This window comes from Sciurus vulgaris (assembly GCF_902686455.1).
Source record: "Sciurus vulgaris genome assembly, chromosome: 2".
In the NCBI taxonomy this organism is placed as follows: Eukaryota; Metazoa; Chordata; class Mammalia; order Rodentia; family Sciuridae; genus Sciurus; species Sciurus vulgaris.
Genome location: NC_136462.1, coordinates 49,635,705 through 49,652,746, shown reverse-complemented (window position 1 = coordinate 49,652,746; position 17,042 = coordinate 49,635,705). Strand labels below are relative to the sequence as shown.

The 17,042-nt window shown below is 41.7% G+C and overlaps 1 protein-coding gene and 1 long non-coding RNA gene across 3 annotated transcripts in view; both read left to right on the top strand.

The window, feature by feature from the left end:
* LOC306650045 overlaps positions 1–17,042 on the top strand; it is a 48,694-nt gene that overhangs the window by 14,360 nt on the left and 17,292 nt on the right. The gene's annotated exons all lie outside the window — the stretch shown is intronic.
* Positions 3,511–9,038, top strand: LOC306654704 (hexokinase-2-like). The gene has a single exon (XM_079128547.1). It carries the CDS (start codon positions 3,880–3,882, stop codon positions 6,631–6,633), a length of 2,754 nt encoding a protein of 917 aa, XP_078984673.1. The 5' UTR covers positions 3,511–3,879; the 3' UTR covers positions 6,634–9,038.

Genomic DNA, 17,042 nt, shown 5'->3' with positions numbered 1-17,042 from the left:
CACAACAGTGCTCTTTCTATTACATCATGATGCCTCTTAGAAGAAAGGATTGAGTGCCCTAAATCTACTCTTAGTCGGTATTTTTTAAAAATTTAATTTATTTCTTAAGTAGGTCATACAAACACAGCTCAAAATTCAATAAACACATTAGTATCCAGTGAAACTCCTTTTGCTTTTCTTTATTTACTTATTTTTGCAGTGCTGCGGATTGAACCCAGGGTCTTCCACATGTTCTGCAAATGCTCCAACACTGAGCCTTCTCCAGCCCTGAAAACTTCTGTTTGCTCTGCCTGCCAGTCACACAAGTTCTCTTTCAGGGGCTACTAATGTTACCATTCTATAACAGTGTCCACTTTTTAAATATGGCTCTTGCTGCTTTGCCACTGCAACTTATTTTTAAAACAGGTATGTTTCTCTTCCTCTCTCCAGGCTCCTCTCTAATCTCTTTCCCTCCCCAATCTCAGGGGAAATAAGATTACCATTCCTCCACATCCTAGGCAGAGTTATATGTCGTTGAGCACACACCCATCATAGGAACACACTCACCCTAGGAACAAAGTAATTCAGACTTGGGGATGACATCAGAAGTTCTCAAAAACGACTGTCTCCCAAATTAACAAGGGAACTACAACTCTGGACAGAGAACATGTGGAATGTAGCCTTTGAATCACCTCTTTAAAAAGCCTCCTGTTGCCTCAGATGGGCAGAATCACAGCCTCTGGGACAGAAGCCCCCTGTGCTTCTCCTTTGCTACCAAAGCAATAAAAGTTCTTTTTCCTTTTTCTCAAAACCGTGTCCTCATTATTGGATTGGCATCGGGGACAAAGACCAAGCTTTTAGTAACAGTTCTTTTGTGTATCTTTCCAAAAGCATTTGTGCTGAATATAAATATTATATTATTGTATATAAACATATATAGACTATTCTCATCTTGCTGTTTTGTCTTTCACTTTATGAATTTTGGAATTATCCATATCCTTACAGAAAGCTTAGTCAACTCTTTGAAAAGGGCTCTTCATCAAAAGGCCTTTCTTGTTTTTGTTCTTGGGTTAACTTGCCCCTAATTTGCCTGCATTTGTCCAGTGTATTTCACAAAGAAATTGCAGTTACTCTTCCCTTCTACATTTTTTGTTCATATTCATGAACAGAATGTAAGTACTTATTTGTCCTTTTGGCAGTATCAACCATCTGGTTGCAAAAGTTCAGTCTGAGAAGACAGTATTGTGAAAACAAGTGGCAAATCTAGATTTTACTTATTTTTTTCTTTTTTCTTTTTTATTAAAATCATTTTTATTTTTACAGACTGCATTTTGATTCATTGTACACAAATGGGGTACAACTTTTCATTTCCATAGTTGTACACAATGTAGATTCACACCATTCATGTAATCATACATATACATAGGGTAATACTGTTTCATTCTACTATTTTTCTGTCCCCCCCTTTCCACCCCATTTTCTTCTACACCTTCCAGAGTTACTTCATTCTTCTCTTCCCCCAGCCACCCGCCACCTCGTTATATATTGTCATGCACTTATCAGAGAAAACATTCAGCCTTTGGTTTTTTGGGCTTAATCTATTTCACTTAGCATGATATTTTCCAGCTTCATTCATTTACCAGCAAATGCCATAATTTTATTCTTCTTTATGGCTGAGTAATATTCCATTGTGTGTATATATATATATATATATATATATATATATATATATATATATACCACAGTTTCTTTATCCATTCGTCAATTGAAGGGCATCTAGGTTAGTTCCACAATCTAACTATTGGGAGTTGTGCTGCTATGAACATTGACGTGGCTGTATCTCTGTAGTATGCTGATTTTAAGTCCTTTGGATATAAACCAAGGAGTGGGATAGCTGGGTCAAATGGTGGTCCATTCCAAGTTTTCTGAGGAGTCTCCATACTGCTTTCCAGAGTGGCTGCACCAATTTGCAACTCCACCAGCAATGTATGAGTGTACCTTTTTCCCCACATCCATTCCAACACTTATTATTGCTTGTGTTCTTCATAATAGCCATTCTAATTGAAGTTAGATGAAATTTTAAGGTGGTTTTAATTTGCATTTCTCTAATTACTAGAGAAGATGAGCACTTGTTCATATAGTTGTTGATCACCTGTATATCTTCTTCTGTGAAGTGTCTGCCCATTTCCTTAGCCCATTTATTGATTGTATTCTTTGTATTTTGGGTGTAAAGTTTTTTAATTTCTTTATAAACTTTGGAGATGTGTGCTCTGTATGAAGTATGTGTGGCAAAGATATTCTCCCACTCTGTAGGCTCTCTTTTCACATTATTGATTGTTTCCTGTGCTGAGAAAAAACTTTAGTTTGAGTCTATCCCATTTATTGATTCTTGCTTTTATTTCTTGCACTATGGGGATCTTGTTAAGGAAGTCTGGTCCTAAGCCAACATGATGGAGATTCAGGCCTACTTTTTCCTCTGTTTGGTGAAGGGTCTCAGGTCCAATTTCTAGATCCTTTATCCATTTCGAGTTGAGTTTTATACAGGGTGAGAGATAGGGGTTTAGTTTCATTTTACTGCATATGGATTTCCAGTTTTGCCAGCACTATTTGTTGAAGAGGCTATCTTTTCTCCATTGTAAGTTTTTGGCACCTTTGTCTAGTATGAGATAACTGTACTTACGTGGGTATGTCTCCATGTCTTCTATCGTGTACCATTGGTCTACCCATCTATTTTGGTGCCAATACCATGCCGTTTTTGTTACTATTGCTCCATAGTGGAGTTCAAGGTCTGGTGTTGTGATACCTCCTGCATCATTCTTCCTGCTCAGGATTGCTTTGGCTATCCTGGGTCTTTTGTTGTTCCAGATGAATTTCATGATTGCTTTTTCTGTTTCTGTGAGAAATGTCATAGGGATTTTAATTGGAATTGCGTTAAATCTGTATAGCGCCTTTGGAAGTATGGCCATTTTGATTCTGCCTATCCAAGAACATGGGAGATCTTTCCATCTTTTAAGTTCTTATTCAATTCCTTTCTTTAATGTTTTGTAGTTTTCATTGTAGAGGTCTTTCACCTCTTTGGTTAGATTGATTCCCAAGTATTTTATTTTATTTTATTTGAGGCTATTGTGAAAAGAGTTGTTTTCCTCATTTCCCTTTCAGATGTTCCATCGCTTATGCATAAAAATGCTTTAGATTTATGCGCATTGATTTTATATCCTGCTATTTTGCTGAATTCATTTATGAGGTATAGAAGTTTTCTGGTGGAGTTTTTTGGATTCTCTAAATAATCATGTCATCAGCAAATAGTGACAGCTTGAGTTCCTCTTTTCCTATTCATATCCCTTTAATTTCTTTAGTCTGTCTATTGCTCTGGTTAGTATTTCAAGGATGATGTTGAATAGAAGTGGTGAAAGAAGGCATCCCTGTCTTGTTCCAGTTTTTAAAGGGAATGCTTTCAGTTTTTCTCCATTAAGAATGACGTTGGGCTGGAGTCCCAGGCCATCGCTGGCAACGCGGTGTCACTCAGCTAAGATACGCGGGAAGGAGCATAGCGCGAGTGAGCCTGAGAAGTCCGATCGCCCTAGTGGAGTCGGGCTGTGATTCTTCCTAAGTTGAGACTTAGTGACCCTGTGGGAGAAGTTAGCGCCTTGACGTTGGGCAACCAGACACGTCGCCAGGAGTGATACTTAGGCGCCTTTCTAGCAGTTTTGACTCCAAAAACCTGTTTCTAGAGACTCGAGATCCCCCAACCCTCGATAACCTTCTCGGTGTACCGCCAGGAATCCCCGCTCCCGCCGAGCAACCGAGCCCGCGTACAAAGCAGTCGGACCGCGTTACCCGCCTCCCCTGCAAGCGCTCGCGCCTCAGTTTCCCAAGTCCGCGCCGCTTGGCCGTCACAGGATGATTGCCTCGCATATGATCGCCTGCCTCTTCACGGAGCTCAACCATAACCAAGTGCAGAAAGTCGAGCAGTATCTCTACCACATGCGTCTCTCTGATGAGACCCTTTTGGAGATTTCTAAGCGGTTCCGCAAGGAGATGGAGAAAGGGCTTGGAGCCACCACCCACCCCACTGCTTCAGTGAAAATGCTGCCCACCTTTGTGAGGTCCACCCCAGATGGGACAGAACATGGAGAGTTCCTGGCTCTGGACCGTGGAGGGACCAACTTCCGTGTGCTTCGGGTGAGAGTAACAGACAACGGGCTCCAGAAGGATGAGATGGAGAATCAGATCTATGCCATCCCTGAGGACATCATGCGAGGCAGTGGCACTCAGCTGTTTGACCACATTGCTGAATGCCTGGCCAACTTCATGGATAAGCTCCAAATCAAAGACAAGAAGCTCCCATTGGGCTTTACCTTCTCATTCCCCTGCCACCAGACTAAACTAGACGAGAGTTTCCTGGTCTCGTGGACCAAGGGGTTCAAGTCCAGTGGAGTGGAAGGCAGAGATGTGGTGGCTTTGATCCGGAAGGCTATCCAGCGGAGAGGGGACTTTGATATTGACATTGTGGCTGTGGTGAATGACACGGTTGGTACCATGATGACCTGTGGTTATGATGACCAGAACTGTGAGATTGGTCTCATTGTGGGCACTGGCAGCAATGTCTGCTACATGGAGGAAATGCGCCACATCGACATGGTGGAGGGTGACGAGGGGCGGATGTGTATCAACATGGAGTGGGGGGCCTTTGGGGAGGATGGCGCGCTCAATGACATCCGCACGGAATTTGACCGAGAGATCGACATGGGCTCACTGAACCCTGGGAAGCAACTGTTTGAGAAGATGATCAGTGGGATGTACATGGGGGAGCTAGTGAGGCTCATCCTGGTGAAGATGGCCAAGGAGGAGCTGCTCTTCCAGGGAAAGCTCAGCCCAGAACTGCTTACCACAGGCAGCTTCGAAACCAAAGATGTCTCAGATATTGAAGAGGATAAGGACGGCATCCGGAAGGCCTACCAGGTGCTCGTGCGGCTGGGTCTGAATCCATTGCAAGAGGACTGTGTGGCCACTCACCGAGTCTGCCAGATTGTGTCCACACGCTCAGCCAACCTGTGTGCGGCCACCCTGGCTGCTGTGCTGCGTCGCATCAAGGAGAACAAGGGCGAGGAGCGTCTGCGTTCCACCATTGGGGTTGATGGCTCTGTCTACAAGAAACACCCTCATTTTGCCAAGCGACTTCACAAGGCTGTGCGGCGGCTGGTGCCTGATTGCGACATTCGCTTCCTCCGCTCTGAGGACGGCAGTGGCAAAGGGGCAGCCATGGTGACGGCGGTGGCTTATCCACTGGCTGATCAACACAGAGCCCGCCAGAAGACCCTGGAGCCTCTAAAACTGAGCCATGAGCAGCTGCTGGAGGTTAAGAGGAGGATGAATCTTGAAATGGAGCGGGGTCTGAGCAAGGAGACGCATTCCATCGCCCCCGTGAAGATGCTGCCCACCTATGTGTGTGCCACCCCTGACGGCACAGAGAAAGGGGACTTCCTGGCTTTGGACCTGGGAGGAACCAATTTTCGGGTCCTGCTGGTGCGTGTGCGAAATGGGAAGCGGCGAGGAGTGGAGATGCACAACAAGATCTACTCCATCCCACAGGAGGTCATGCATGGCACAGGTGAGGAGCTCTTTGACCACATCGTCCAGTGCATTGCTGACTTCCTGGAGTACATGGGCATGAAGGGTGTGTCCCTGCCTCTGGGTTTCACCTTCTCCTTCCCCTGCCAGCAGAACAGCCTGGACGAGAGCATCCTCCTTAAGTGGACGAAAGGATTCAAGGCGTCTGGCTGTGCGGGAGAGGATGTGGTCACCCTGCTGAAGGAAGCAATCCACCGGCGAGAGGAATTTGACCTGGATGTGGTGGCTGTGGTTAATGACACAGTTGGAACTATGATGACGTGTGGCTATGAAGACCCTCACTGTGAGGTTGGCCTCATTGTTGGCACGGGTAGCAATGCCTGCTACATGGAGGAGATGCGCAACGTGGAGCTGGTGGATGGAGAAGAGGGGCGGATGTGTGTCAACATGGAGTGGGGGGCCTTCGGGGACAATGGATGTCTGGACGACTTCCGCACAGAATTTGACAAGGCTGTGGATGATCTTTCGCTCAACCCAGGCAAACAGAGGTTCAAGAAGATGATCAGTGGCATGTATTTGGGCGAGATTGTCCGTAACATCCTTATCGATTTCACCAAGCGTGGGCTGCTCTTCCGCGGCCGCATCTCAGAGCGGCTCAAGACAAGGGGAATCTTTGAAACGAAGTTCTTGTCTCAGATTGAGAGCGACTGCCTGGCCCTGCTGCAGGTCCGTGCCATCCTGCACCACTTGGGCCTCGAGAGCACATGTGACGACAGCATCATCGTCAAGGAGGTGTGCACTGTGGTGGCACGGCGGGCAGCCCAGCTCTGTGGCGCAGGCATGGCAGCCGTGGTGGACAAGATACGAGAAAACCGTGGGCTGGACACCCTCAAAGTGACAGTGGGTGTGGACGGGACCCTCTACAAGCTTCATCCTCACTTTGCCAAAGTCATGCATGAGACAGTAAAGGACCTGGCCCCCAAATGTGAGGTGTCCTTCCTGGAATCAGAGGATGGCAGCGGGAAGGGGGCCGCCCTCATCACGGCTGTGGCCTGTCGCATCCGTGAGGCTGGACAGCGGTAGAACCCCTGCATTTGGAAGGGACTTCTCTGCTTCCCCCTCTTCCCTGTTTTAAATTATAAGGAGTCATCCTCTTGTGTCAGAGACACAGTCCCTTCAGCATTTCCTTGGCAGAGAGGACCCTGTGGGATGGGTTTTTTCTCTGCATATGTTCACTGTAGAGTTTTGTGCCCAAGCCTTACCTTCCTGGGATACAGAAGTCAGGATTGTTCACCCTGATCACAACCATTCCCATTGGTTCTCATACAACTTAAAAAAAAAAAAAAATCCTTAGTCACCCCCAGTGGAATTCCACATCTCCGTACAATCCTAAAGGATGGGACTAGCCTTGAAGATGCGGTTGCCTCACCTTGGGGCTGAATGGGACTCTTCTGGGTGGACTGCATTCCCCTGCGTGGATGTCAGTACTGTTTCTCCCATCCGACATCTGGGAGGCCTCCACTCGTGACTCAGTCTGACCCTCCTCTAGGCAGACGTTGGGAGGGAGGGAGGGGTGGCAGTGGAGGCAAATCCCATGGAAATCCCTGTGGCAGCCCTTTCTCAACCTGGTATTGCCCTGTGGATTCCAGCATTTACTATACCTGGACTCAAGGAGTCCCGCGTCTGGGCAATGACACCAAAGCCAAGAGCTGACACATCCTGCAATGTGGGTTCATTGCTGCATCTCATTGTGGGTGCGTGGATCATCCACGAGCAGTAGACCTTTGGGGGAGAGGGGAGCCTTTCGATTTGTTTTTAAAGATTTTTCCTGCAAAAGTGGAGACACTGTATTTTCATTTTAATTTATATTTGAAATTTATTTAGTTCATGAAGTAGGTCTGCTCCTTCATCATGTAACTGTTGATTGTATGTAATGTATTTATGTTAATTTGTTCTGTATATAGACATGCAGGGTCTCCTTAGACTCATTGGTAGATTAGTACAGTTAAGGACAGAAGGTGAAGATACTGATTAGCTACTAGAAATACCTCATTCGCCTGTGGGAAGAGAAGGAAAGCCTCTTCAGGGTGAGTGAATGGAAAAGCATCTGTTTTCTGCCTCCTCCTTCCCCTGCAGTCTTGGAAACGTGTGGAAGGCAGGGATGGAGACCAAAGCTGAGCCCATGGATTGAAGAAACCACAGCAACTGGCTGCTCTGTCAAGAGACTTCCCTGGGGCGATATTCCATGGGATGTTAACCAAAGGAAACCAAAGGAAGCATTTCAAATAGACTCATTGTTAGAAATCTTTATTCTTAGGGAAGTCAGTACTACTTTAAAACTGTCAGACAAGATAAAGGAAGCCACCAAAATTTTTTTAAAAAATTGTATGTAATCGTCAACATCAAACCAAAACCAAGCAATTAAACAACCAAACAAACAAAACCTCAGGGACAACATTTTTGGTGTATTTGTGCTCTCCTGGCAAATTTCACCTTGGGTTTGTTGTGTAAATGTTTTATAAGAAATGTTGTCTGTGCGCTTCCCTGGGCTGAGCTGGCATTGGTCTTTGTTTTTTATACACAGTATTTATTTCAAACTGTTGGCAGGGATGGACGTGGCATCTCAGCCGCCATACTCTTTCCAAGAGTGCAGTTAATTTTGTATCAGCTCACTCTGCCCTAAAATATGAATCATCACAGACATTGAACCTGGATACAAAATAACAGAGGGAATGGCCTTGTACCACTGTTAAACAGGACACAAGGACGGAAACAGAAAGATGGAAAGGAAACTCACGGCTTGATTGCACCCAGTTTTTGCACATTTTTCAAACTTGTGCTGAGAACAGTGCCTGGTTATCATTTTTCAACAAGGTGGAGTAGAAATAGGTAAAAACTGCCCAGCTCCTCCTGGGAAGCAGAGAGGAAAGGGGACAGATCCTCACTTGTTCCATTCTCACAGTACCTGTCTGTGTTGCTCCTCTGCTGCCCCTGTCCGCAATGATTGATCCAAAATGTGGGTGCCTCCCACTACAGTGAAAACGGAAGGCCAGCTTATAGATTTGTGGCTCAAGAAAGGACACCCGTGAAATACAGATGAATTTTATTTTTGAATTGTGACTTAAACTTTAAATGTAAAACTTAGGCACTGTCTATGAAATTACCCTTTTTTTTTTTTTTTTAAAGGTAGAGACGTGTGTGTGGCATTTAATGATGTGTTGTTGGTTTCCAAACGAGCCATGGACCATGCACATGGACTGTCTGTTCCCAGCTTTAGGCTGGCAGCCCCCTGGCTGATGCTGCTTTACTGGGTGTAAATACAGTGGATCTCAATCTTTGACTGAGATATTTGTACACCAAATAGCAATCATCTCAAATCCTTGAGCACGCAGTCTAGTGAAGATGTTGTCACTATGTACAATAGAGAAGTAGTTGAAATAACTATGTGATGTTAACTATTATTAATAAATTTTAACATTTTTCAAAATAAAAAAAAAAAAAGAATGACGTTGGCTGTGAGCTTAGCATAAATAGCCTTTACAATGTTGAGGTATATTCCTAATATCCCTATTTTTTCTAGTGTTTTGAGCATGAAGGGGTGTTGTATTTTGTCGAATGCTTTTTTTGCGTCAATTGAAATAACCATATGATTCTTATCATTAAGTCTATTGATATGATGGATTACATTTATTGATTTATGGATGTTGAACCAACCTTGCATTCCCAGGATGAACCCCACTTGATTGTGGTGCACTATCTTCTTAATATGTTTTTGGATTCGGTTTGCCAGGATTTTGTTAAGGATTTTTGTGTCTATATTCATCAAAGATATTGGCCTAAAATTTTCTTTTGAAGTGTCTTTGTGTGGTTTGGGTATGAGGGTGAGATTAGCTTCATAGAATGATTTTGGTAGGGTTCCCTCCTTTTCTATTTCCTGGAATACTTTGAGAATTATTGGAATGAGTTCTTCTTTGAAGGTCTTGTAGAACTCGGCTGAGAATCCGAGAATCTGGTCCTGGGCTTTTCTTAGTTGGTAGACTTTTGATGGCTTCTTCTATTTCATTGCTTGATATTGATCTGTTTAAATTGTGTATGTTCTCCTGGTTCAGTATGGGAGGATCATATGTCTCTAAAAATTTGTTGATGTCTTCGATATTTTCTATTTTTTGGAATGTAGATTTTCATAGTAGTTTCTCATTATGTTATGTATTTCAGTGGTGTGTGTCATGATATTTCCTTTTTCATCATGAATTTTTGTAATTTCAGTTTTCTCTTTCTCTTTGTTAGTGTGGCTATTTTGTTTACTTTTTCAAAGAACCAACTTTTTGTTTTATCAGTGTTTTGAATTCTTTTGTTTCAATTTCATTGATTTCAGCTCTGATTTTAATTATTTCCTGTCTTCTACTACTTTTGGTGTTGTTCTGTTCTTCTTTTTCTAGGACTTTGAGCTGTAATGTTAGGTCATTTAGCTGTTGACTTTTTATTCTTTTCTTGAGTGTGCTTCATGCAATGAATTTTCCTATTAGTACTGCTTTCATAGTGTCCCAGAGATTTTGATATGTTGTATCGTTGTTCTCATTTACCTCTAAGAATTTTTTTATCTCTTCCCTGATGTTTTCTGTTATCCATGCTTCATTCATTAGCATATTATTTAGTCTCCAGGTGTTGGAGTAATTTTTGATTTTTACTTTGTCATTGATTTCTAATTTCATTCCATTATAATCTGATAGAACAAAAGGCAGTATCTCTATTTTTTTGCATTTACTAAGGGCTGCTTTGTGGCATAACGTATGGTCTATTTTTGAGAAGGTTCCATGTACTGCTGAGAAGAAAGTGAATTCACTCATTGATGGATGGAATATTCTATATATGTTTGTTAAGTCTAAGTTATTGATAGTGTTATTGAGTTCTATGTTTTCTTTGTTTTTTTTTTTTTTTTTTTTTTTTTTTTTTGTGGTGCTGGGGCATAAATATTTGTGAATGTTATGTCTTCCTGATTTGTGGTTCCCTTAAGCAGTAGGAGATGTCCTTCTTTATCCCTTCTAACTTTGGCTTGAAGTCCACTTTATCTGAAATAAGGATGGAAACCCCCAATTTTTTACTGAGTCCGTGTGTATGGTAGGTTTTTTTTCCCATTCTTTCACCTTTAGTCTGTAGATGTCTTTTTCTACAAGATGAGTCTCTTGAAGGCAGCATATTTTTGGGTCTTTCTTTTTAATCCATTCTGCCAGTCTATGTCTTTTGGTTGATGAGTTTAGGCCATTAACGTTCAGGGTTATTATTGAGACATGATTTGTATTCCTAGTCATTTGGGCTTTTTTCTGGTTTTTAACATGACTTGGTTTCCCCTTTGATTGGTTTTTCCTTTAGTGTAGTTCCTCCCTTTGCTGACTTGTATTGTTGTTTTCACTTCCTCCTCACGAAATATTTTGCTGAGAATGTTCTGTAGTGCAGGCTTTCTATTTGTAAATTCTTTTAACTTTTGTTTATCATGGAAGGATTTTATTTCATCTTCAAATCTGAAGGTTAGTTTTGCTGGGTATAGGATTCTTTGTTGGGAACCATGTTCTTTCAGAGCTTGAAATATGTTGTTCCAGGCCCTTCTAGCTTTAGAGTCTGGGCTGAGAAATCTGCTGATATCCATATTGGTTTCCCCCTATATGTAATCTGATGCTCTTCTCTCACAGCCTTCAAAATCCTATCTTTATTTTGTATGTTAGGCATTTTCATTATAATGTGCCTTGGAGTGGATCTGTTGTGCTTTTGTGCATTTGGTGTTCTGTAAGGCCTCTTGTAGTTGATTTTCCATTTCATTCTTCAGGTTTGGGAAATTTTCTGATATTATTTCATTGAATAGGTTGTTCATTTCTTTGGTTTGTATCTCTGTGCCTCCTCAATCCTGATAATTCTTAAATTTGATCTTTTCATGATGTCCCATAGTTCTTGGAGAGTCTGTTCATGATTTCTTTCCATCTTCTCTGTTTGGGCATCTTTATTTTCAAGATTAAATATTTTGTCTTCATTGTCTGAGGTTCCAAGTGGTCTAGTCTTTTGATGATGTTTTCCATTGAGTTTTTTATTTGGCTTATTGTTTGCTTCATTTCAAGGACTTCCATTTAGTTTTTTTGAGAATCTCTGTCTCTTTGTTGAAATGATCTTTTGCTTCCTGCAGTTGCTCTTTCAACTGCTTATTGGAGTGATCATTCGTTGCCTGCATGTGCTCTCTTATCTCATCCTTTGCTTCACAAATCATTTTAATTATGTGTATTCTGAACTCCTTTTCTGACATTTCTTCTAGCATACTGTCACTGGATTCTATTAATATAGAATCTAGGTGTGTGTGGATAATCTTCCCGTGTTTTTTCATGTTGTTCATCTATCTTCCCCTCTAGTAGTGCAGATCTGGGATATTGCAGTTTCTCCCCTAGAGGCTTATAGTGACCCTATAGTTTTCCAAAACCTTTTCTTTAAGGGAGAGATCAATATTAGCAGTGTACAGACAATATGCAACCCTAAACCAAATAGTCCCTATGAGGATGTTAACAATATTGTCATAATAAACAGAATGAGTTTGATTATTATCTACAGTACAACAAATAGATTTGCAATAGGTCTGCAATTTCTAATGGAGGAAAAAGAGGATGGGGAGGGGTGTAGGATGTAGCTGTTAATGGGATAAGAAAAGAGTATATAGAAGTTCTAGATCATAGAAAGTGAGAGTGTAATAAAAAGAAGTTGGTTGTTAGCATGCAAAAAGAGAGAAAGAGACTCTGAAGGAAACAGGTAAGCAAAAGGAAAAGAGAGCGAGAAAAGTAAAGAAATAAAAACTTAAAAATTTTCAATAAGGAGAAAAAAAACCCAACACTATAACAGTCATATAGTATTCAAACTTCCCAGTCTTCAGTAGCCTGATGTATGAGATGTACCTGACAATGAGCTTCCAGTCTCCAGCACGTGTCTCAGGATGAGATTTGCCCCACCTAAAGATGGAAGATACAGCTTCCAGGATTATCCAAGATGGCCACTCTGGCTTCCAAATGTGTTGGCAAATGGGGAACTGAAGCTTGGGGTGTGGGCGTGGTTGGCTAGAGATCCTGGAGGTAGGGTATGGTGGGTCTGGTTGCAGGATCCTGGGCGTGGGGTCACAGTCAGTTGGTCTGAGGGCCCCAGAAGCAGGGAGTGGTCAGTTGGGCTGAGGGGCTCAGTCAGTCTGGCCAGGGGTCCTACAAGTCCTGGCTGTTGTCTCAAAATGGTGGCAGCTACGTGTAACCAAACCTACAGGTACTGTGACAGTGAACTTCCAGGAACAGCAGGCAGCTGGCGCTCCACTGGTGGTCTATGGTCAGTCTGCTGGTTGCTGTCGGTCAATCAACAGATGAACCTCAGGCAGTGGGTGATGGGTAGGTGAAAGGCAGGTGATGAACAGGCAAGAGGCAGGCAAATGGCAGATGGTAGGCGCCAGAGAGTGAGCAATCTGCACTCAAGAAGTATGTGCTGGAAGACTGTAGGTGATCACAGCAGACCTAGATTTTACTTATTTAGGTCAAATTTCATAGGCCTAAAGTTTGTCACATTATATAGTACTTGATGGCCCTAAGTCTAGTACTTTTCACTGATGATTTATTTTGTGTAGTAAATTAAAATATGAAAACCTCAAGGGCAGAGCCCACATTTCACAGCATTTCACTAAACCCAAATAGGAGCATGTTAGTAAGTACTATGAACAGAAAGTAAAGTTGGCAATGCTGATAGTTTCTTCTGCATTGACAAGAGGCCAAGGTAATTGGTGAGGTACGAAGAGAGACTTTGAGGACAGAAGTTTGGAATCATAGGACGCTTTCTCAGCAGACGTGTGCCAGCTTACCACATACATATCAAGATCTCATGGGAAGGAAGTGTGAAAAATTTGTTTCTCTCCTATTCTTCTGTCCTCATACCCTCAGTTCATAATTATGGGTTGGAGAAAGGAGGGACACAAAGACAAATGCAAATAACAGATATTCACTTCAGGATTGGTGACGCACATCTGTAATCCCAGCCAGTTGGAAGGTTGAAGCAAGAGGATCACAATTTCGAGACAAGTCTTAGCAACGTAGCAAGACCCTCTTCAAAAAATTGAAAAGGACTGGAGAATCTGCTTCAGATGGCAAATTATTAAACACTTTTTTAAATGTAAAGAACATAGGAGTGACCCATGCACATCATCTAAGAGGCTCTGATGGCTATTTTTTTTAGTACTGAGAATTGAACCCAGGGGTGCTTTACCCACTGAGTAACATCCCTGGTCCTTTTTATTTTTTTATTTTAAGACAGGGTCTCACTGAGTTGCTGAGGACTTGATAAATTGCTGAGAATGGCCTTGAACTTTCCATCCTCCTGCCTCTGCCTCCAAAGTCTCTGGGATTACAGTGGGCACTGCTGAACCCGGCACATATGGTATTATCTTTAAATTTTTATTTTCCACCTACTCATTGCTAGTATAAAGGGGAAAATTAATTTTGTACATGGATTTTCCTTTCCAGCAACCTCCTTAATAGAATTTTAACTATTTTGAATTATATACTTATCATTTTCAAATTCCAATTATTTTTTTTCTTTTTTTCCATTTATTTTAATTAAAAATTGTAAATTTACATAGGCAATGTTGTTTGATTCATTCTGTTACTTTTTCCCTTCCCCCCACCACTCCCACCCCTCTTTTCCCTCTATACAGTCCTTCATTCCTCCATTCTTACCACCCTCCTTATCCCTAACCCTAAACCTAAACCTAACCCTAACGCTAACACCTCCTACACCCCCCTTATATGTCCTCATCCGCTTATCAGCGAGATCGTTTGTCTTTAGTTTTTTGAGATTGGCTTATCTCACTTAGCATGATATCCTCCAATTTCATCCATTTGCCTGCAAATGCCATAATTTTATCATTCTTCATGGCAGAGTAATATTCCATTGTGTATATATATGCCACAGTTTCTTTATCCATTCATCAACTGAAGGGCATCTAGGTTGGTTCCACAATCTGGCTATAGTGAATTGAGCAGCTATGAACATTGATGTGGCTGTATCTCTGTAGTATGCTGATTTTAAGTCCTTTGGGTATAGGCCAAGGAGTGGGATAGCTGGGTCAAATGGTGGTTCCATTTCAAGCTTTCTGAGGAATCTCCATACTGCTTTCCAGAGTGGCTGCAATAATTTGCAACCCCACCAGCAATGTATGAGTGTACCTTTCTCCCCACATCCTCGCCAACACCTATTGTTGCTTATGTTCTTGATAATCGCCATTCTAATTGGGGTGAGATGAAATCTTAGGGTAGTTTTGATTTGCATTTCTCTTATTACTAGAGATGTTGAACTTTTTTTCATATATCTGTTGATTGCTTGTACATCTTCTTCTGTGAAGTGTCTGTTCATTTCCTTAGCCCATTTGTTGATTGGATTATTTGTATTCTTGGTGTAGAGTTTTTTGAGTTCTTTATAGATTCGGGATATTAGCGCTCTATCCGAAGTATGAGTGGCAAAGATATTCTCCCACTCTGTAGGCTCTCTCTTCACATTACTGATAGTTTCCTTTGCTGAGAGAAAGCTGTTTAGTTTGAAACTATCCCAGTTGTTGATTATTGCTTTTATTTCTTGTGCTATGGGAGTCCTGTTAAGGAAGTCTGCTCCTAAGCCAACAAGTTGAAGGTTTGGACCTACTTTTTCTTCTATAAGATGCAGGGTCTCTGGTCTGATTCCAAGGTCCTTGATTGATTTTGAGTTGAGTTTTGTGCAGGGTGAGAGATAAGGGTTTAATTTCATTCTGTTGCATATGGTTTTCCAGTTTTCCCAGCACCATTTGTTGAAGAGGCTATCTTTTCTCCATTGCATATTTTTGGCACCTTTGTCTAGTATGAGATAACTGTACTTATGTGGGTATGTCTCCATGTCTTCTATCATGTACCATTGGTCTACCCATCTATTTTGGTGCCAATACCATGCCATTTTTGTTACTATTGCTCCATAGTGGAGTTCAAGGTCTGGTATTGCGATACCCCCTGCTTTGCTCTTTCTACTGAGGATTGCTTTAGCTATTCTGGGTTTCTTATTCTTCCAGATGAATTTCATAATTGCTTGCTCTATTTCTGTAAGGTACATCATTGGGATTTTAATTGGAATTGCATTGAATCTATATAGCACTTTTGGTAGTATGGCCATTTTGACAATATTAATTCTTCCTATCCATGAACATGGGAGATCTTTCCATCTTCTAAGGTTTTCTTTAATTTCTCTCTTTAGTGTTCTGTAGTTCTCATTGTAGAGGTCTTTCACCTCTTTTGTGAGATTGATTCCCAAGTATTTTATTTTTTTTGATGCTATTGTGAATGGGGTAGTTTTCCTAATTTCTTTTTTTGAAGATTCATCACTTATGTATAAGAATGCATTGGATTTATGAGCATTGATCTTGTAACCTGCTACTTTACTGAATTCACTTAAGAGTTCTAAGAGTTTTCTGGTGGAATTTCCAGGTTCCTCTAAATATATAATCATGTCATCAGCGAACAGGGATAGTTTGAGTTCCTCTTTTCCAATTCGTATCCCTTTAATTTCTTTGGTTTGTCTAATTGCTCTGGCTAGAGTCTCAAGAACGATGTTGAATAGAAGTGGTGAAAGAGGGCATCCCTGCCTTGTTCCAGTTTTTAGGGGGAATGCTTTCAGTTTTACACCATTTAGAATGATATTGGCCATGGGCCTAGCATAGATGGCCTTCACAATGTTACGGAATGATCCCACTACCCCAATTTTTTCTAGTGTTTTGAGCATGAAGGGATGCTGTATTTTATCGAATGCTTTTTCTGCATTTATTGAAATAATCATGTGATTCTTAACTTTTAGTCTGTTGATATGGTGCATGACATTTATTGATTTCCGGATGTTGAACCAACCTTGCATCCCTGGGATAAAACCCACTTGATTGTGGTGCACTATCTTTTTAATATATTTTTGTATGTGATTTGATACAATTTTGTTGAGAATTTTTGCGTCGATGTTCATTAAGGATATTGGTCTGACATTTTCTTTCCTCGATGTGTCTCTGTCTGGTTTAGGTATCAGGGTGATTTTGGCTTCATAGAATGAGTTTGGGAGGGTTCCCTCCTCTTCTATTTTATGGAATACTTTGAGAAGTATTGGAATGAGCTCTTCTTTAAAGGTTTTGTAGAACTCGGCTGAGAACCCATCTGGTCCCGGACTTTTCTTTGTTGGTAGGCTTTTGATGACCTCTTCTATTTCATTGCTTGAAATTTGCACAATCACAGAGGTCTGGGGTCTCGAACCTGGGTCTCCAGCATGAGAGTCAGGCACTCTACGTGAGGAGCTATACGGCCAGCACTCCTCATTGCTTGAAATTGATTTATTTAAGTTGTGTACGTCCTCCTCCTTCAGTTTAGGTAATTCATATGTATCTAGAAGCTTGTTGATGTCTTCGAGGTTTTCTGTTTTGTTGGAGTATAGAT